This window comes from Falco peregrinus, chromosome 2, assembly GCF_023634155.1.
Source record: "Falco peregrinus isolate bFalPer1 chromosome 2, bFalPer1.pri, whole genome shotgun sequence".
Lineage (NCBI taxonomy): Eukaryota > Metazoa > Chordata > Aves > Falconiformes > Falconidae > Falco > Falco peregrinus.
The window spans coordinates 95,928,528-95,946,825 of record NC_073722.1 but is presented as its reverse complement, the minus strand read 5'-3'; the positions used below and the strand labels follow the sequence as shown (position 1 = coordinate 95,946,825).

At 40.4% G+C, this 18,298-nt stretch overlaps 1 protein-coding gene across 10 annotated transcripts in view; it reads right to left on the bottom strand.

Moving 5' to 3' along the window:
- Nucleotides 1-18,298, bottom strand: part of KDM2B (lysine demethylase 2B) — a 126,042-nt gene that overhangs the window by 60,147 nt on the left and 47,597 nt on the right. For 9 of the 10 annotated variants that reach the window (XM_055794823.1, XM_055794821.1, XM_055794824.1 and 6 more), the window contains 3 exons: nt 16,616-16,709; nt 15,550-15,703; nt 3,847-3,962 (listed from right to left, as the gene is read on the bottom strand). In XM_055794823.1, coding sequence (XP_055650798.1) covers nt 3,847-3,962; nt 15,550-15,703; nt 16,616-16,709 — 364 coding nt within the window. Of the gene's footprint in view, nt 1-3,846; nt 3,963-15,549; nt 15,704-16,615; nt 16,710-17,453; nt 17,639-18,298 lie in introns of those variants that run through there. The other variant, XM_055794827.1, reaches the window with a different exon arrangement.

Genomic DNA, 18,298 nt, shown 5'->3' with positions numbered 1-18,298 from the left:
GCAGGGAAATACACTAGATCATCTAATAGGCATTTCCAGCTCTAACTTCTGTGATTAATAATTTACAATCCACTGAATAAATTTTTTAATTATTCCTGTACAGTGAGAAAAATCCTCTCTGGAATACGATCCATTTCTTCAGTTCAAAGTGAAATTATTTGAGAGGCTTATAACCCCCTCCAAAAACAAAACAAAAACCCCTAAGTAAGGCACACATCTTCCTTAAGAAAGTATTAGTCTCTTCCACAATGGCCATTAAAATCATTACAAACTCCACTTGTGTTTAATCAATCTAATCACAACACTGAAAACCAATTTATGATTATTTACAAAAACTTTAATACATTATCTTACATTCCAGCAAACAAAATCAGTAGCAAACACCATCATCTGTGAGTGACCACCTTACGTATATATTTTGAGCGCTTTTGTCCCTGTCCCCACAGAAATTTTTTAACGCAGTTAAATTTAGATGAGTTGGGAGTAAGTTTGACACATTCTTCCTCTTCAGTAATACAGAGCTTAACATCCCTATGCCAAGATGATGAATCTCTGCATGGCAGCCAGCTTTGCAGTTATTCAAGCTGGTCTAGCAGAGCACTAAACAGCTTGGCCTATTTGACTAGCTGTTAATTGGCCTCTAGGAAAGCCAGACTGCAAAATGAGAGTCTCTACAAACTGTAAGGCTGGAGAATATTTGTTTACCTCAATTGCACATTAGGAGCTGTTTCCAACAATAGACATGTTTTTTATTACTCCTTAAAACTATTTTTAAATGGCTATAACGCTCTTAAAAAGTCTCCCAGGGATATAAGAAATTAAGCTAGAATAAGCATGACAAGTATATAAACTAGGTAATTTTATCAGGCTGTAAATCAGCATTGCAGTTTCAACCATGTATTTATTCTTGTCTTAGCTGCTAAGACAATAACAACTACACCTAGCATAAAAATGACTTTGAATATCAGCAATCAAAGATGATTAAGCATTATATAGCAGGTTTAAACACAGTGAAACCTCCATAAAATTGCTCTGTGCAAAATGAAAAGGGGAAACACACCTGTATTACACTTTGATTTGAGTGTGGCAAATTACTTCGTCAATCACATCATGTAATTTACTTCTGTACTATACACAATGGAAAGATCGATACTGATGAGAAACTCATTTGCAGTATGTTCACACTGGCAAATTTGTGTGAACTACATACTGTACTGAGTCTGCTACACTAGCTAGTGTATGAATAGAATTATTTGTACAAAGTAGTTACAAAATTTGATTGGCAAAGCAAATGAAGTAGTACACAGTAGAATCCTATTTTGAAAACATTTAGTCCTTCAAGATTCCTGCATGATATTTTTAGGTGGTGGTGGTGGGTGTTGTTATTTCTAAATAACAGTATTGACTTTCCTGCCTTTTATCAAACTTTGGTATGCCTTAGTTGCACGGCTTATATTTTGTTTCTGTCTAGAAATTCCTGCTATTCAACTGTTCACACAATTTTGTGATTTTATGGCTGCCTACAAGCACAAGCTTGCGAACACAGGTACAGGCTGTGCATAACACGTTGCTAGCACACAGCAACATACAAGCACTGAAATTATTTCTATGAAGTTGTGGAACTTCTGGGCTGTTGGCTTTAATTAGTGTGGGGTTTTTTTAAACACTTAAATATTTTTGGAGGGGAAATGATAAAGAACTACACAGACTTTGAAGAAAATCTAAACCAAAACTGACAAGAGTACAGGTCTGATTTCAGACTTCCAAAAGTTGTAGTATCCCTTTCCAAAAAAAAAGGTGACAGGACATTTTCAAAGAGGCAGATACCCAGCTCCCAGAACCTCCCCACAGGATCAGGGGGCTAGTGAATTTTAAAAGGCATTTCAATGTAACTGGCTGGTAAGTTCCTAAAAGTTACCAACATATCTGACTGTTATGGGGAATTCTGCCTCCTGGTATAAAAGCTTAGGAGATCAAAGCTGTACCCAGCTTCCCAAGGAGAAGGGCCTGACATGAATCACTACCGAGCAGTTTACAACCCAAGGTATGTGATCTCAGGTTGCTCAAGTCCTGTGGGAACAAACGCTCAGATTTTATGCAACTTCAGGAAAAAAATTGTTTCCTTCCCATTTCCATTGATGTCTGTGGGGAAGATTACTTGTTGCTGGCACAGATCCTTCCTCTCAGTCTCCTCTTCCCCATTCTCCATGCAAGTTGCCTGTGCTAGCATCCTTCCCAGCAACAACACACCCTCCCCTTATACACCTGCAGCATACATATCCGGCATATATTGCTAATTCTTCTCTACACTCACTCTGAAAAACTTCCCACGCCTAGCACCTCTGTCTAGCCACAGTGGACCCCTTCATGCTTCTGCCATCTTAATTTTTTCCTGTCCATGTTCCTTTATGCTTACTTAGAGACACTTAACATTCTAGCCTTGGGACACCTATTCAAAACCAGGCTGAACTTCGCTCTGGTCTTGACCTTCACTTCTGCTCTCTGCTACATTCCCTCTGTTCTAACTTCCACAATTTCAGCTTTTGTCTTCATCTCTCTTCCACTAAGAACTCATTTTTCTGCTTAATATTCCTTCTCTTCATTAAAATCACTCCAGGAAACCAACTGCTCCTACCACTGTTCTGCAATGTGAAGATTTACTAGGCCTTGTACCCCCTGCAAAGTAAGGGACACTGAGGGAAGGACACCCTTCCTCTCCCTGAGTCAAAGCAATATTTCCAAACAACATGTATTTGCTTCAAGCCTATGCACTCTCACTGCAAAGAAAGCAATTTGGGGTAAAAAACCACTTAGAGCCAGAATTGTACCCTCTTAGAGGCGAACAACAGTGAACCATATCGATGTCCAAGACATACCATTTTAAGACTTTTTAGTGAACAATTGCAACTTACTGACATTTTGCCAGCCCAAATCTCCATTAACACCACAGCTGACACCTGTGCCAGTGGTTTACCAGCACTGTCTCAAAAAAACACCTCTAGAACAGTCAGCCACAAAACATCCCCATCTGAATTGGCACATACCATGGTCCATTTTTGCATCAGAAAGCTGTGATTGCCTTGCATAGTTTATTTAATAGCCTATTAAAACAGTGGCGCTTCCTTCAGATTCTGCTGTTTCATGAAACTGCAAAGTACACGATGAGTAGGGACGACTAGGTCTCCTGTTTATTAATCAAGGATAAAGTTTTCATTGCCAACAAAGAGGCCACACAGCAAACTCCTCCAAGATGTTAACACTCTTTCCATCAGGTAGATGCTACAGCTAGATGAACATCACAATGTTCAGATTGATGTCCCACCCCAGATTCTGTTTCAAGAAATTCTTGCATCGTATTAAATCACTGCAGAAGAAAATCCTGCAAAGTACAGAAGATGTCGTTTCACACACAACTTCTGTGCAGCTTTGTCAGTTCAGCTGTGGACAGCAGAACCATCCCAGTCCCACTAGCTCTCCAGGTTCAGGTATCCATTCCAGGTGTGCACAGAGATAGGCAGGGGGTTACCAGAAGTACTGGTACAAAGGTGTGTAAAGCGCAGTATGTTTTTGTGCAAAAGGGAAGGAAGGTGTTTTATGGAAGTTTAACAGGCAGGCAAAAGACACAGAAGGGACAAGTCCGTGGGAAGTAGGGAAAAACAGATGAATAAAACCCACTAAAAATAGCCAGCATTTGAAAGTCTCATGACTTCACATTTACCTCGTTTCAACAACTGACACGGAGATCCCATCAGTTCTTGTTTGTCAGAAGGGAATACGAGGGAGCAACTATGACAGATCATAGTCACAAAGAACTGTTCAGTTAAAAAGAGAATCAAGTATCCTTACCCTTGTTCTGTCCTCAATTTCATAGATGCGAAGCTGCATGGGAACATTAAAGCTATGCAGGATATTTCCACCAAACACCAGAGAATCTACTGGAGTATAAACCGCATGTATCCACCCTAGAGAGGGAAAGCAAAGAACTGAGAATGCCTCATGCTATGTAGTATTACAAAGCAATTTATAATCAAATTTTAACAACACCTTGAATCCCGTTCTGCGAGGGGACGAGAGGTTAAAGCAGTGAAAGGTTAAATGCTATGCTCATAGCCACACTTTTAAGACTAGTCATAGCAGAAGAATGGCATTTTATGATGTACAGTCTTATAACCCTCTGTAAATTGGGTTCTTCTGTTTATTCACAGAACAGTTACAGTGTTTACTGAGAACACGCAAGCTTGTGACTCAACCATATCCGTGACTAAGAAGTAAATTCAGTCTGTGCAATACACTTAGCTCTCATATGTATCTACTGGCACCTCCAGTAGGGTTGCAAATCATGTTAGCAGCGGTGGTGGGCTAGGGCTGTGGAACTGGACTGAGTCACATCAAACTTCTTTCACACCAGCACCAAAGCACACATGTTCAGATTCAAACATGTTCATGTTCAACAATTTCAAATTATTACCAGGCCTCCTTCAGAGGTTAAAGTTTCATATCCTATTATCAACTTCCTGAAGCAACAGAAAAATCTTTTTCACTGCAAGCCTCAAGTTAAGGGATTTAACATTTCTAGTACTGGAGCTGACAAGACTTCCAACCCAATCCTGCAAGGGACTGAACTCATTTCACAGGCTCCAAAGCAAGGGAAGAATTTTCTCTCACAATGAAAATCCAAGCATAGCAATTCAGGCAGCCACACACCAGCTCTTCTGCTTCTGTATTGTTTGCTTGGTATGTCAGCAGCTGAAGGACTGGCTATGCAAGACTGTAGCCTCTGATCTCTGCAGTGAAAAAGGAATTGATCTTGCTAATGATCTGGGACCCACAGAGACCTGACACTTTTTTTTTTTCTTCTTTTTTAATGAAAAGCATTACAATTTATAAACCAGCAGACAGCAAAGCAACATAGGGGGCAGTCAATTTTCTCCTAACTGTGCAGTACTTTCCATTAAAGCTGTGGCAGCTCTCCTTCACTTCAAGATCAGTGAGGGAGCAGGAAAATGCTGTTCAGCCTAAAGGGTTCTCCAGCTATCAGCCACGAAAGCTCTCCTCCACAACAATCTTTACACTGTAAAAGCCTGCAAAGCTGTATCTGAGAAGTCCTTGAGCCACAGAACTGAGCCTTTTATTTAAGGGCATATTAGTAGGAGAGAGCAGAAAGGAAAAGAAAGGAAAGCATTACAGTTTTCTCCCTGGAAACACAAGCTCACCACTCTGGATATATTTTTCTGAATTTCAGAATCACAGAACAGTTGAGGTTGGAAGGGACCTCTGGAAGCTCAACTCCTCTGCTTGCACAGGACCACCTAGAGCTAGCTGCCCAGAATGACATCCAGATGGCTTTGCAGTATCTCCTAGGATGGAGACTCCACAACCCCTCTGGGCAACCTGTTTCAGCTCAGTCAGTTTACGGGTCTGATTCCACATGATAAATGTGACACATATAAAAAAGCAGGTGGCTCATAGCTCTGGATGCTTTCAGCATTATTGCATGTTTCCTGCTCCAGTTAGTATCATTTCAGTTAGAGTCTCACTCACAATAATCCAGCCTGTTTATTACTTCCAAATCAAGAACAACAAATTAGAGAGGAATTCTTTTTTCATGTAGAGGTAGAACGGCAGCTATATACATCAACACTGTAAGAACTCTTTATGGTTGAAACAGTTCACCACCTCACATGAAATAGATCAGTCTGTACTAAGAGCAAACTATTGGAAAAATAAATAATTTTCCTGATCCTAGTCTCTGGGAAGGAAAAAAGATCTAAGGTCAATGAAGTTGGGGCCACTGCTTCCATTAAGTAATCAAAGATTTATGTGGTTGGGGGAAAGAACGGAAACCACATGCTGAAGCAAATCTGTTGCTGGGTCCCCAAAACCAACCTACAGGACAGGTGCTGAAACAGAAGGTCAATTTGTGTGACAATTCACTTTAATTGTTGGTTTGAGAGATGAAAAATATGAAACTTGAAAAAGTGAAATGACTCGTCCATGGCCACACGACTGAGTGGTGGCAGAAGACAGGTCAGAAACAGCCAGTTATCAGCAGAACATCGAAGAGTCCTCACTGCTACATCCCACTGCAGTTCTCTCAGCACAGATCAGTCAATGTACAAACATACTGGAGCTGGCAGATGCATCAAGTTATTTTAATGGGATGATCAATGTAATTCTAAATACAATTTGTTATTGAGTATTTACAACTTCAGTAAAATGAGTAATGGAGCTAAAACCCGGCTTTCTAGTCCTATATGAAAGGTATAAAAATATGCATAAGAAATAAAATGAAAACCCATCAATGCAGGTGTTGCTCAAGTGTATGCTTTTACTACAACCACACAGTAGCTGCCTCCTACAAACTGTATTTTCTCAGTGAAAATTTCACAGTGGAGTGCAGTTGGTTTCATTGTTTCTTGCTCTCTGGGTTTTCACTCCCATCACACTTTCCCTGTCCTCTTGACTCTGCCCCCACTAGATGCCAAGGGTCTTTGTGTTAATAACTGCTACATTTCTGTGATAGCAGTCCGAATATTTTGGGGAGAAATGTGAAAGGATCTATCACAGGCTTGAGCCAATGCTCCAAAAAATGCCATCTCAGACATGACAAACCCTCAATAGAAATATTAACAAACATGAATATAGTTTTGATCCTGTATTGTTGAAGAGCTGGAGGTACAAACTGAAAGTCCTCTGTAAAGTATCTGAGACAACCTCTGGTTTTGCGGATAATGTATATAATTCCCTACTTAAATTTATAACCCAGGCCTAAACTCATCTTACAAACAATTAGTACTTTCAACTCCTACCTTCTGACTAACTAAACATTAGGTCCTTCAAGATGCACACATTTCTAACAACAAGATGGAAAATACTGCTTTTTATGACACAGTCCTCAATAACAAAACCTTGCAATAATGAAGCACTAAAACCCATCAGGCCTGGGAAAATAAAAACAAACTAGAGACCAAGCAACAAACAGGAAGTCACTAACTGTAAAATTATTGGGAGTAAAGTTCCTACCCCTAGCCAAAGAAGGGTATAGGAGGATTTCCAGGTATAGCTCAAAGATGGTCAAGGATGATGTCTGTAGGTACCATCCCTTCACTGTTGAACAGTGCTGAGCTAGGCACACAGCTAAGCCCCAAGGAATCCTCAGATCTCCAGCAGTTCATGTGGTCCCATGTGCAGGATCCAGCTCACAGCCCCACTACCAGCTACAGGACACAGCCCTGTCAGAGGAGTCACCTGCTCCTAAGATAGATACGGGCCACTCAGCTATATAGCGTTTTTCAGTCACACTGCATCCCAAAATAGTTTCAACTTGCCTGAGGAACATACGCGCAATATTGAAACTGCAGAGACATAAGCACCAAGAGGTGTATTCCAAGGACGTAGGACACTATGGGCAAGATTAGACAAAACAAGATGGAGAATTGACAAGGTAGAAAACCAGAGGAAGATTGGCATAGACATTACAAAGGAAAAAAAATAAGAATCTCCTGTTCCAATATTAACAAGGCTGTGTACAGAGAAAAACTGAAGAGGCCAGCACCAGAAAAGTAGAAATAGGAAGAAACAAGAGATGAGCAGAAAACAGGAAACTGTTTCCATGAGGGTAATATATTGTGGAAATGAGCTCTGGGAACAGATAAGCTTGGATGGCTCATTCAATTCATTCCCACAGCTTAGATACAAGCACGACTCAGAAATAAACTGAGAAGGATAAATGTTCATTGTGACCATTTGCAAATAAGAACACCCACCTCCTAAGCTTCCCAATTACAAAGGTTTTTAAAGAGGAAGATAGACCTCCAGAACAGAAGCAAGCTGCCTGTATGCATAAAACAAAAAGGATGGCCAAGGGGACTGCTTTAACATCATCCACACCAACATGTCCCATCTGCCCCACCTTCAGCTATGCCGTTACTTTTTTCCAGATGAATTGACAGGCTGTTGACATGCACGATCATGTCACTATGCTGGACAGCCCATCATGTCTGCTCACGCATGTCTGCATTTTTCAGCTCTCACAGCAAAAACTTGCCACATAGCTACCAATACAGACACCTCTGAAACAAGTGTCATCAATTCTCTCTTCAGTGACCGCTTTCTACTATTTACATAAACCCTGGTACTACTGCACAACCCTGTATGGTTCATGGGTTAGTCCAAGACAGGAGATAACATCTCTCCCCTTGGTAATACTCTCAAAAACTGTAATATTCTTTAAAAAAAAAAAGGCAACACAGAATAAAATGCTATAACTTTAATTTTATCCTTAATGAAGCACTGGAATAACATCAGAACAAATGGATTAAGGACTGAAAAAGTCAAAAGTCAGTGGAATAAAATATTGTTCATTTTTGGCTGAAAGACACAAACAAAAGCACCTGCTAAATATTCTCTAAGGCTACAATTAAATCCTATAGATGAAAGAAAGACATACCCTGTGTGGCTTCAAGGATTAGTCACGAACTAGAAAACTCTTCCTCATGGGTGACCAGTTTCAAACCAGCCTGTGCTGGCAGTGGTAATGACTGAGTGAACGTGGAACCAGCCTGCCCTTCCTTCGCAGGCTGGTCTTACAGCTCACGGCTACAGCACACCCTCAGTGCAACACAACGGCCACTGCACGGTCCTGCCCCATGAGCACAGTACTTCAGACCACACACCAGCAACAAGCTCAGCTAAATGGGGACAGATGGCTTTGGGAGTACAGACACTGTATAGTCACTGTTCACAACCCTCATTTCAAGCCTCAACAAGACGACTGTCCGTTCACTTATGGGTTTTATTTCAGTTCTTGGTGATTTATGAGTATTTTCCCCCAACACAATCCTAGTTTCTGAAGGCAAGCCAACACTGAGCAGGAATTCTGTTCAGGAGGCTCAGAAATACCCTCAGCTGAATTACAGTTACGAATTATTCCACCACTCCTAAGATGCACTTCAATATTTAGATGTTATCATCTCTAGTAAATCAAGAAGGTAAAATTAACAGTAACAAAAGCTTTTCTGAACAGTTAAAAGAAAGATACAATCTCATTATCTTTTGAATTTTATAAAACAAGTATTATTAAACATTGCAAACTTGTTAGAAGATTTCAGGGGCCTGCAAATTCCTACTGTATCTTCAAGGATGCAATCATCCATCTGAGAATAATAGAAGAGTATTAACTTATAAAGCTAAGATGCAAACAGACTACAAGCTCCAAGCCAAAACCATGGTACGTCTGTTTTCATTAGTAACTGAGCAGATATTTTGCTATGTGATATAGAAGGCATACATATTTTCCTGCAATGCTACAGCAACTTGGGGCAGAAAAGGTGAAATATATACGTCTCAAAAATAAAAAGTGACTGAAGAGATAACCTTAGAGTAGGCACTGCTAGTAAATGAAACGTTATTTCTCTCACCTCAAAAGAAGAATGATGACATCATAGTAGTGCCCACAACCAAATATACCAAGGAAACATCATGTTTACATTTTAAAACAAAACAAAAAATTACTAATTTTGCCCTGGTAGTACAAGTAATACAGCAACTCTCAATCTTACATCATTTGATAACAATTAGGTAGAGCACTGCAGAGGAATAGGACTAAAAATCCGACATTATGCTGTCACCTTCTATCTGAAAGCAGACACTCAAGGCAAAAAGCTCTCCTCTCTGATCCTCTTCGTTGATCTTCATCACTTGGTCCCTAAAGGTTCCAGCATGGAGCTTCCATTAATGTCAGTGGAAACTCCCAAAATGTGAAAAGCTAACAGCAACCAAAAATAGCCAGGCAGCTATGCAGCCCTAGCACAACTCCGTGCAAAAAATTTACCAGTCAGATTTTAATAGCCTGTCATTCTCCTTCATATAAAGACTATATGCTACCTTCTGGCCCCATCACATAATAATTCATCAAATACTGACTGGCATAGCAGAGGTGACCTAAGACCGCACACTCATAATAGGCAGAATCCTACTGATAACCACCAATACAATATTTGAAGCACTTTGAATCCTTGCAAATAGCTGCCTACTGTCTAGCATAGAACATCTCTTTCTGTCCACTTGCCTTCCTAAAAACAGTCACCTAAGAAAAGTCATTATTTCTTTGCATTTGACTGGAAACAAAGTACTTTGGAGGACTCTCATGTTACCATAATCACCACAGATCAGCAAGAATATTTTGTTAAGACTGTGGCTCATTCTTCAGCTCTCAAGAAATTAAGAGAGACTATAATGGCATGTTTTCCATGTCAAAGGCCCAAAGTGCATTATAAAGAACATAAGAAAAATTAAGCAAAACAAACAGCTTACTCCTCAGTGGAACAGGGCCAACTCCAAGCTGAAACACAACTGTTATAAAACAGCACGCAGCAACAGTAGCGAGAAGTTTGAAGGATCCAGAAAGAAACACCATGCCCAGCTGACAGTAAGCTACCCTGTCTGGATTTTGATCATGAGAATGTCTAATAAATCAGCACTGCAGAAGTATTCTACAATATCTAATGGCTGTCCATTATTCAATTTTCAAAAATAATAAATGCACAGTGACTTCTTGGCCCATTATTTTATGGACCATGTAGTGGTCTGTTATTGAGACCATTACAGTCAGATTTAACAAATAGACAAAAGCCACTCAAAATGACCTGGCTACTTGAGGATTTGTGCTCCCCCACAAACATAGCTCTCTAAACTGCCAGTTCACACAGAGCACATCACCCCGTCTCTTCAGTATCCTCACATTAAAGCTACATATTTGGAAAGCCTACAGTAAAAACGCCCATGCAGAGTCAGCCCAAAGACATACCTGCTCATGTGTCTACTGCCTCTGACTGGCAGCAAAGGATTGGAAAAAGACTGTAAGAAACAGGATGATGACAGTAACCCTTGGTGGTATTAGCCCTCTTAGGCCAAAGGAACCAAAACCCGTATGTTTGAACACTTTTTTAGACACACCACATTGCAAACCCTGGAATCACATTGTATCCACTGTGAGCGTGGCAACTTCCTGGGAGGTCAGAAAAATTGGTCTTCACAAAAAAAATAGAAAAAAATCCAAGTTTAGCCATGTTGTGGCAGTAATAATCCAGAACAGGCTCAAGTTTGACTTTTCAAGACACATGATTACACTTTTACTTCACAACACTAACAGAGACAAATACTGCAAGACAAACTTTCCACAAGAGATTACTAGTTGGCCTGCTTTTGTATGTCCCAATTTTGCATGTGCAAACTCTTGAATTTGAAGTGCAAGTGTCTACATCAAGCACATATACACATGCATGAAAGAAAAGGTAATTTTTTTTGAAAAAGATATCTGGCAGGAAATTGAGAAAAAAAATAAACAAGCTTAACATATTTCAAACTACTGCAAGATCTTGTTTGTAGAGGACAACAGGGAAGGAGGGGAAGGACACGTCAGAGCTCCATCACTTACAATCAAAATGACATACTCAGCAGGACTAAAAGACTCAAAAAAGCAAGTGGATTGGAAAAGGATGAAGTTTTCATTTTGTCTATGTTTAGTTTTAAGCTTTGGTTTAGGTAACAACAGTGATATTTAGGAGTACACAAGAGAAACTAACATGGTGTTCAGAGAATCAAGACTGAAGGGAATTCAATGCATAATGCACCACTTGAAGAAAAACAAGTGCAAGGATAGAAGTAAAAGATGGTTTACAGAGCATAAAGACTGGAGTGGCAGGTGAAGGGCAAACAAGGAGAGATAAAAGGTTCCAGTGAAGTTATGCAGTGATGTAGAAGGATGTACTACATTTTCATACACCAGTTGCAAAAACCACCTCTTTGAGCATCTTCAACACTGACAATCAACTCCAATAGTCTTGCTTTCACTGGTTTTCTAAAGAAGTGAACATTTCACTCCCTCCAGCACCTCTGCTGACAAGTTGTTGGTTACTGTTATCTCCAGCACCCACTGGTGGTCTCTGTTTTGAGACTAGAAGGGCAGGTGGGACAATCTTAAAAGGAGAAGCACTAAAGATATTTAAAAACTGGGTAACACGTTGGCATTAACGTAGTGAGCTGTACTTCATACAGGCTGTAGGGGAGCAATCAGGACATAACAGAACAAGTGGCTGCATACAAGCCAGAAACATGTGCCTACAGTAATCCTGAGCTGTAGAATCTGAGGGATGCTGCCCAAACACGGGTTCTGTGTGTTCCTAGTGCAGTGATCAGACATATCTAAACTACTTCTCCATAACACCACCAGAATGGATTCCCAGCAGTTCACTTCACACATACTCCCTGCAAGTCATCACTGGATACACACACAGTACAGAAGAAAGCTACAGCGCAAATAATACTGAACCTCTAGATTTGATTGTGACTGATTAAATTTTGTTGTTTCCCTACTGAGACAGTAACCGAGCACTGAGATTATGCTTTTCCTCTTCCAGATCATCACGGTCTATTCAGGAAAGAAGCTAGCAGCACACTCTATAAAGAATTTCCCTTCCATTTGGCATACGGGTCAGATATGCAGCATCCACTGTCCACTATACCAGAGTAAGATGCGTTACCTTGACCAGATTTCATCTGTGTTGAACACTTAACCATATGAAAGATTAAACATTGCTGATAGTAACACACACAGTGCAAACACCCCAGGGCCACTCTTTACTAATGTCTTCCTGCATAAGGACAAGTTGTCTCCCATGCTGGGAAAACAACAGTCAGATTTCTACAGGGGGGTCAGAGGGAATAATCTGCTGACACAGGTAGCAACTATAGCTTCCTCCCCTCTTGAACCTTCAGCTGTTTAAACATCTTGAATCTACACCTGGCCATAAACCTCATCATGGCACAATGTGGTATATTTCTCAATCAACAATTATGCTGACCTAAGTTTAAACAATTATATTAATGGAAAAGGCCAGGTTCCTAGTTGATTTTCTCATTTTACTGCAGACTTTACCAGATTTGATCATCCTTGACTCATCAGTGGGAACCAGTAAAGTGGGAGGTGAGAACTTGTAACAGTGCATCGGTTGTTTGGAGAAGTCTTATGGGGCCATCAGGAGTACAGCCTGGCTCCTACACAAGACCCCCCCCCCCCACTATCCCTCAGCATCCCAGCAAACCTCCCCCCACTCCATCCTTTGGAGGCAATCCTAAAATGCTGCAAGATGCACCTTGGCCCATACAGAATGACTCACTATGCAGACAATACTTTGCTCAATTTCTCTTTGATACCACAGCTGTGATCATGCCTCTCAGTACGTTGCAGGATTAGAGGCACAGGTAGAAATTAACTGGTTTAAACTTAATCCTGAAAGGATGATGGCAGTGATGGAGAGGAAAATACCCTGAGGCCCTGGTGAGCACTATAATTATGCCTTCTGTAAGAGTAATTCCCACTCTTGTCCAAGTGGTCTGTAGTTTCAGGGATTTACTGGATCGACTGCTGATCCTGGATTGTCAGAGAAACCTTCATTCTCCCACAAGCCTATGATCTCACTCCCTCATGTGTCTTTTAACAGTCTTCTCTACCTAGTTCACCCTCACACTGCTATGGTATAATTACATTTGTAGGACCAACCCCCAAAATTACTTGAAAACAGGAGCAGAGAAGGATATTTTATGGAAAAGGCCCTTTGCTGAAATGTTCTCCATTCACAATCCAGCTAAACACTAGCTGTATCACTCTACGCTTATGTGACCAGACCTGTAATTAAGTTAATTTTCCTCATGGATGAATTGGGGTTGGTCAAGAGTTTATCAGGCTCAGTTGAAAGTATGGGACACACCCATTACCAGAACCTAAACATTATGAACACTTGTAAAATACATACAAAACACATTCAAACAGTAACTAATGTGATATGCGCACAAACCAGGGCAAATAGGTCACAGGAACTGACCTGTTCTACACAGCTATGCTCAATTCGCTGACCTAGAACAGCTTTCAATTAGGCATTCCTATACTTCCAAAACAAACACAGAAATAGCACCCTTTCACATAAATAAGAGATTTGCAAATAAGTTTTCTAAACAACACAGAGCAGAGGAAAACACCTTGAATCCATGAGGTGCTTACAGAGAAATTATTCATATATGCCTTTCAAATATTGCATAGAGCCTCAAATGTCTGAGGTACTGGTGTTTCTGTACTTTGGGCTTTCCTAAGAAAACAGAAACTACAGTCAAAAACCACATTTGGCATCACTTCAGCCACCATGTTGCAGCTGTGTCCTGTACAAGCTCCCACAACTTGCTGTATTCCAACTGCCGATCATGACTAAACTAACATACAGAAAGTCTTATTCATAGGAGGCTGTTCACAGGGGAATGAAGATAAATACAAAGATGCAGTAACAGGATCTAAGCAAACAGCGCAGGCACATTCAAACACCCAGTTCAAACAGTAACAGCACATTCTGACCTGTTTCAAGGGAAGACCTAATTCCTTTAATGGATTAACTCCTCCACTCTCAAAGTCATTTTGCCTGTCACCTCCCAGGCTGATTCTTACCAAATACTTAAAAATGTGCAAATTTTTTGCTTTCACCTGATACCAACAATGCTCCCTAGTTGGCAAGGACACTGTCACTGTCTTCACATCACCTGCATTCTCTCTGTCTCCAGGGCTAAAAAAAATAATAATATCATCTCCACATAGTAATTCTAGAGCTGACAAACCACCAATCTGTCTTTCTGTCATGTAGAAATGCTACTTATATTTATTTCCTTGGTAAGATCCACTAGACAATGTGTTATATCATTATAAACAAACTTATAGTCCCACAACAGTCAAAGAAAGCAAAGTCTCATATCATCTTAAATGAGGAGTGTTACAAATTGCACCATCCTTAACCCAATTTAGGTATGAGCAGAAAGGGCTGAAGCCACCAGCCTGCAAAGCAGCAACTGTTTGGTTGATTTGCAAGAAGAGCCTGAATCATGCAACACAGCTATTGAGGTAGGCAGTAGTGTAAAAATTAAGTGTGGCTGGGCTACTGGAAGATGTCCAGGTTTAGCACAATCTCCATCAGCAGAAATTCTGAAGAGTTACGGCAGTAAAATAAACTTATTTCCCCAAGAAGCAACCCTGAGGGAGCACAGCACCTGCTCTTCCATGTACTAGAATTTCCATTGAGCTCCATCAGGGAACCGAGACCCGCCTCTGGCTACAGAGGCAAAGAAGCAGGTTACTGAACTGCAGATAAAACCTGCCAGCACAGTTCACAAAACCAGTAAAATATTTTTCCAAGAAAGCTAACAATCACAAAAGTAAGTATGACTCTGATGAGATGTGGTGGACTGACAGCCCCAGAGAACCAAGTCCTCTTTCTTTTTCCCTGGTATAGCACAAATAATCACTGCACATGCTTCCTCACAGTACATTTTTCATCAGTCTGGGATGGGTCAATTTCTGGAAAATTAGGCGCGTTCAGTGCCTAGCCTTTCTTTCACCACAGCAAATAAAGAGGTCACTACAGGGTTTATATGTGAAAAATTGTTTTGCAGAGAACTGTTAGTCAAACACAATTCCAGTGATTCCAAAACCAGTTAGTTAACAGGCAATACCTGAAGGAATGAAGAATGTATAGCCTTGTTTCAGCTCAATTCTTTGGCATCGTTCCACCCTGTCTCCCAGAAAGATATCACTTTGCTTTCCTGAGAGAACCCATTCTTCATAAAGTTCTAGATTCTGCAGAGTAGGCGGAATCAGCCAGAAGATCTAAAAATAAAACAAAGATTTAACTATCATCAACAGTAAACAAAAACAAATAGCTGAGAGATTCCAACAAGGTTATCATGTGTTAAACAAATGAACGTGTAACACCAAGCCTGCTTTCTGCATAAAACACGTGTTTTCCAGGTGTTGCACACAGAAGCAAACAGCAGCAGCAATTAGTCCATGTACTGGAAGAGGCAAGATAACTGCCAGTTGCCATCTCTCTTCCATGAAACATCTTACTCAGAAGATGTCTGCAGTTTACTTTCAGTTCAAAACAGTGCATTGGTATAGTACAACTTCATTGGACTATACAGATGAACAGTATTCGTACCACAAAGATGTTCAATCTGCTGTATTTATTTCAGTTCCCACCATAGGCTGCCTATACTACAAGTGGGAAAAGCAACCTACAACAGTAAAGATGAGAATGTAGCCATAATGCTGTGTATTTTAATGCTTCTGTATCCTGTGATATTTTAGTTCTGACATAGCGTGCATGTGCACACTAAAGGAACAAGGAATCTCTAAAAGGAAACAGAAGCCCCAGCTACAGAAGGAGACTTGTGAGGGCACTCTGACACAACAAGGGTACACACAGCCACATACTCACTGCAAGACACTTCTAAACCATGCAGCAACATCACGCCTAAAAGCACCACCAACAGCAAATAACACATTTGATATTTCAAATAAATCACTCATTTGTTTCACAAAGGTGAATGGTGTCCTCCTAGTTCAGCAAATGTACATCAACAAAGCTAGCCAAAACAGACTAATCACTGCCTAGCTGCCCCCCTCCTCCAAAAAAACCCACCACCCCACAGTAAGAGAGAAAAATAAAAAGAAAGTAACCCCTTCCTTCCGTAAGAGACACAAAGACATAAAAACAAACATGAAACAAGGTTCACCTACCTTTCCCCCACGGAAAACGTGATACCACACTGAAGTGCCACCAAAATCAATATGAAAATCAGTGAAGCATCCTTTCACACTCATCAAACAGTACCTGTAAGCAGAGTGAAGGGCAAAAATGAATCAGGCTGAAACAGTATTTAATTTGCAGAGTGTGATACTGTTTCCACCAATTAAGTCTCTGCATTTATAGTACTGGGATTTGTCTCATGAAGTAACTATAACTAGGTTTCTGCTGAAAAATGTTTGAGTTTGCTATTCATACAAACGGAATGAAAGCTTTCAGAGTTAAGGAATGGAAAAACATTAAAAGTTATGCTGTTCAAAAATATTTCTTATGCCACTGCCAATCCCTGGGGTGATGTGTTTAATGCTCTCCTTCACCACTTGAGATTCATAACCTTCACCAGAAGTTGTACACAAATTGTTTCAAAGCGCAAAGTTTTGAAAAATCTAATTTGCTTATAAATTCTCCTGAATGTTCTTTACCTACTTGCCACTAATGCCATTTTTGCAAGGATTGGGGGACAGAAACCTCATTTGGCAAATTAACTCCTTTTTGTTCACATTTGTAGGCATTTCTGCAACAAAATACATAAAGGAACCAGCTGGCAGCATCATTAAGTATCAAATCCACTATTTTTTATGCCGTCTTGATTTAGATATTCAAAGCAGTTTAAAGTCGGCATCGCTGGAAAGAGATACAAGAGCTCTCATCTCACTGCATGAATCTCAAGCCTCCAGCCACCATCTGTAACTAATGGCCGAATTACAGCCGCCCTTCTCACTATAGGCACCTTTGCAAACGCAGGAAACACACACCACTTAACCCACTAACCTCTTTTCCTTGTTCCGGTCTCCGTTTCATGGCCTTTTTTTTTTTTTTTTTTTTTTTTTTTTTTTGGAGGGGGGTTACGGAAACAGTACCAGAACGGGATTTGCAAAAAAAAATAAAAAAGGTTTCGTTTAACTGTATCTTTTTCTCATCACATTCAGGTAGAGAATCTCAGCAGTATGCAGACGGCGTGCAAAAGTCCCTCTAGATGATAGGCTGGAAAGGACCTTACCATGTGTCTGCAGAAGGCTGGCAAATCAGAGAGACTATAGGTACATAAGAGCCCGCTGCCTAGCAACCACATCCCGAGCTGGAGTTGACAGAATGATACGCAATGCTGTCATGAAGACAGTCCATTTGTGGGCTTCAAAAAAAGGTCCTATGCCTTCATCTCACAATTAAAACCTCTCCTTGTGCAATTACACGTCTCTGCTCTTGCCCACTCTGGAATTATTATTTTTTTTAATCCTTCAGAAGCAGGAAGAGAGCTTTTTCTGCCCCTGGGGTATTTCAGATGCTTCAAAAATCACAGCTAGCCAAGAAGCTGTCTAGACTCTCAATATGCTCCATTTCAAAATATGAGTCCTTCCCTCCCAAACACTTTTTTTTTTTATTTCTCCTTTTATGTTTTCTCTACCAAGATGTTGTTGATTACAAGTCAGATAGAATTTAAAAACAATAAAAGAAGCCCAGAAAGGAAGTTGCCTTTCTTCCAGCCAAACTGCAAAAAGTCACAGATTGAATAATTGCTCATAAAAAAACCCCAAAAAACACCACACAACAAAACATGGAAATTCTCAGTTTGTGGGCAGTGTTGAATAGTAGAGGTTCATGTTATTTTAAAGTCA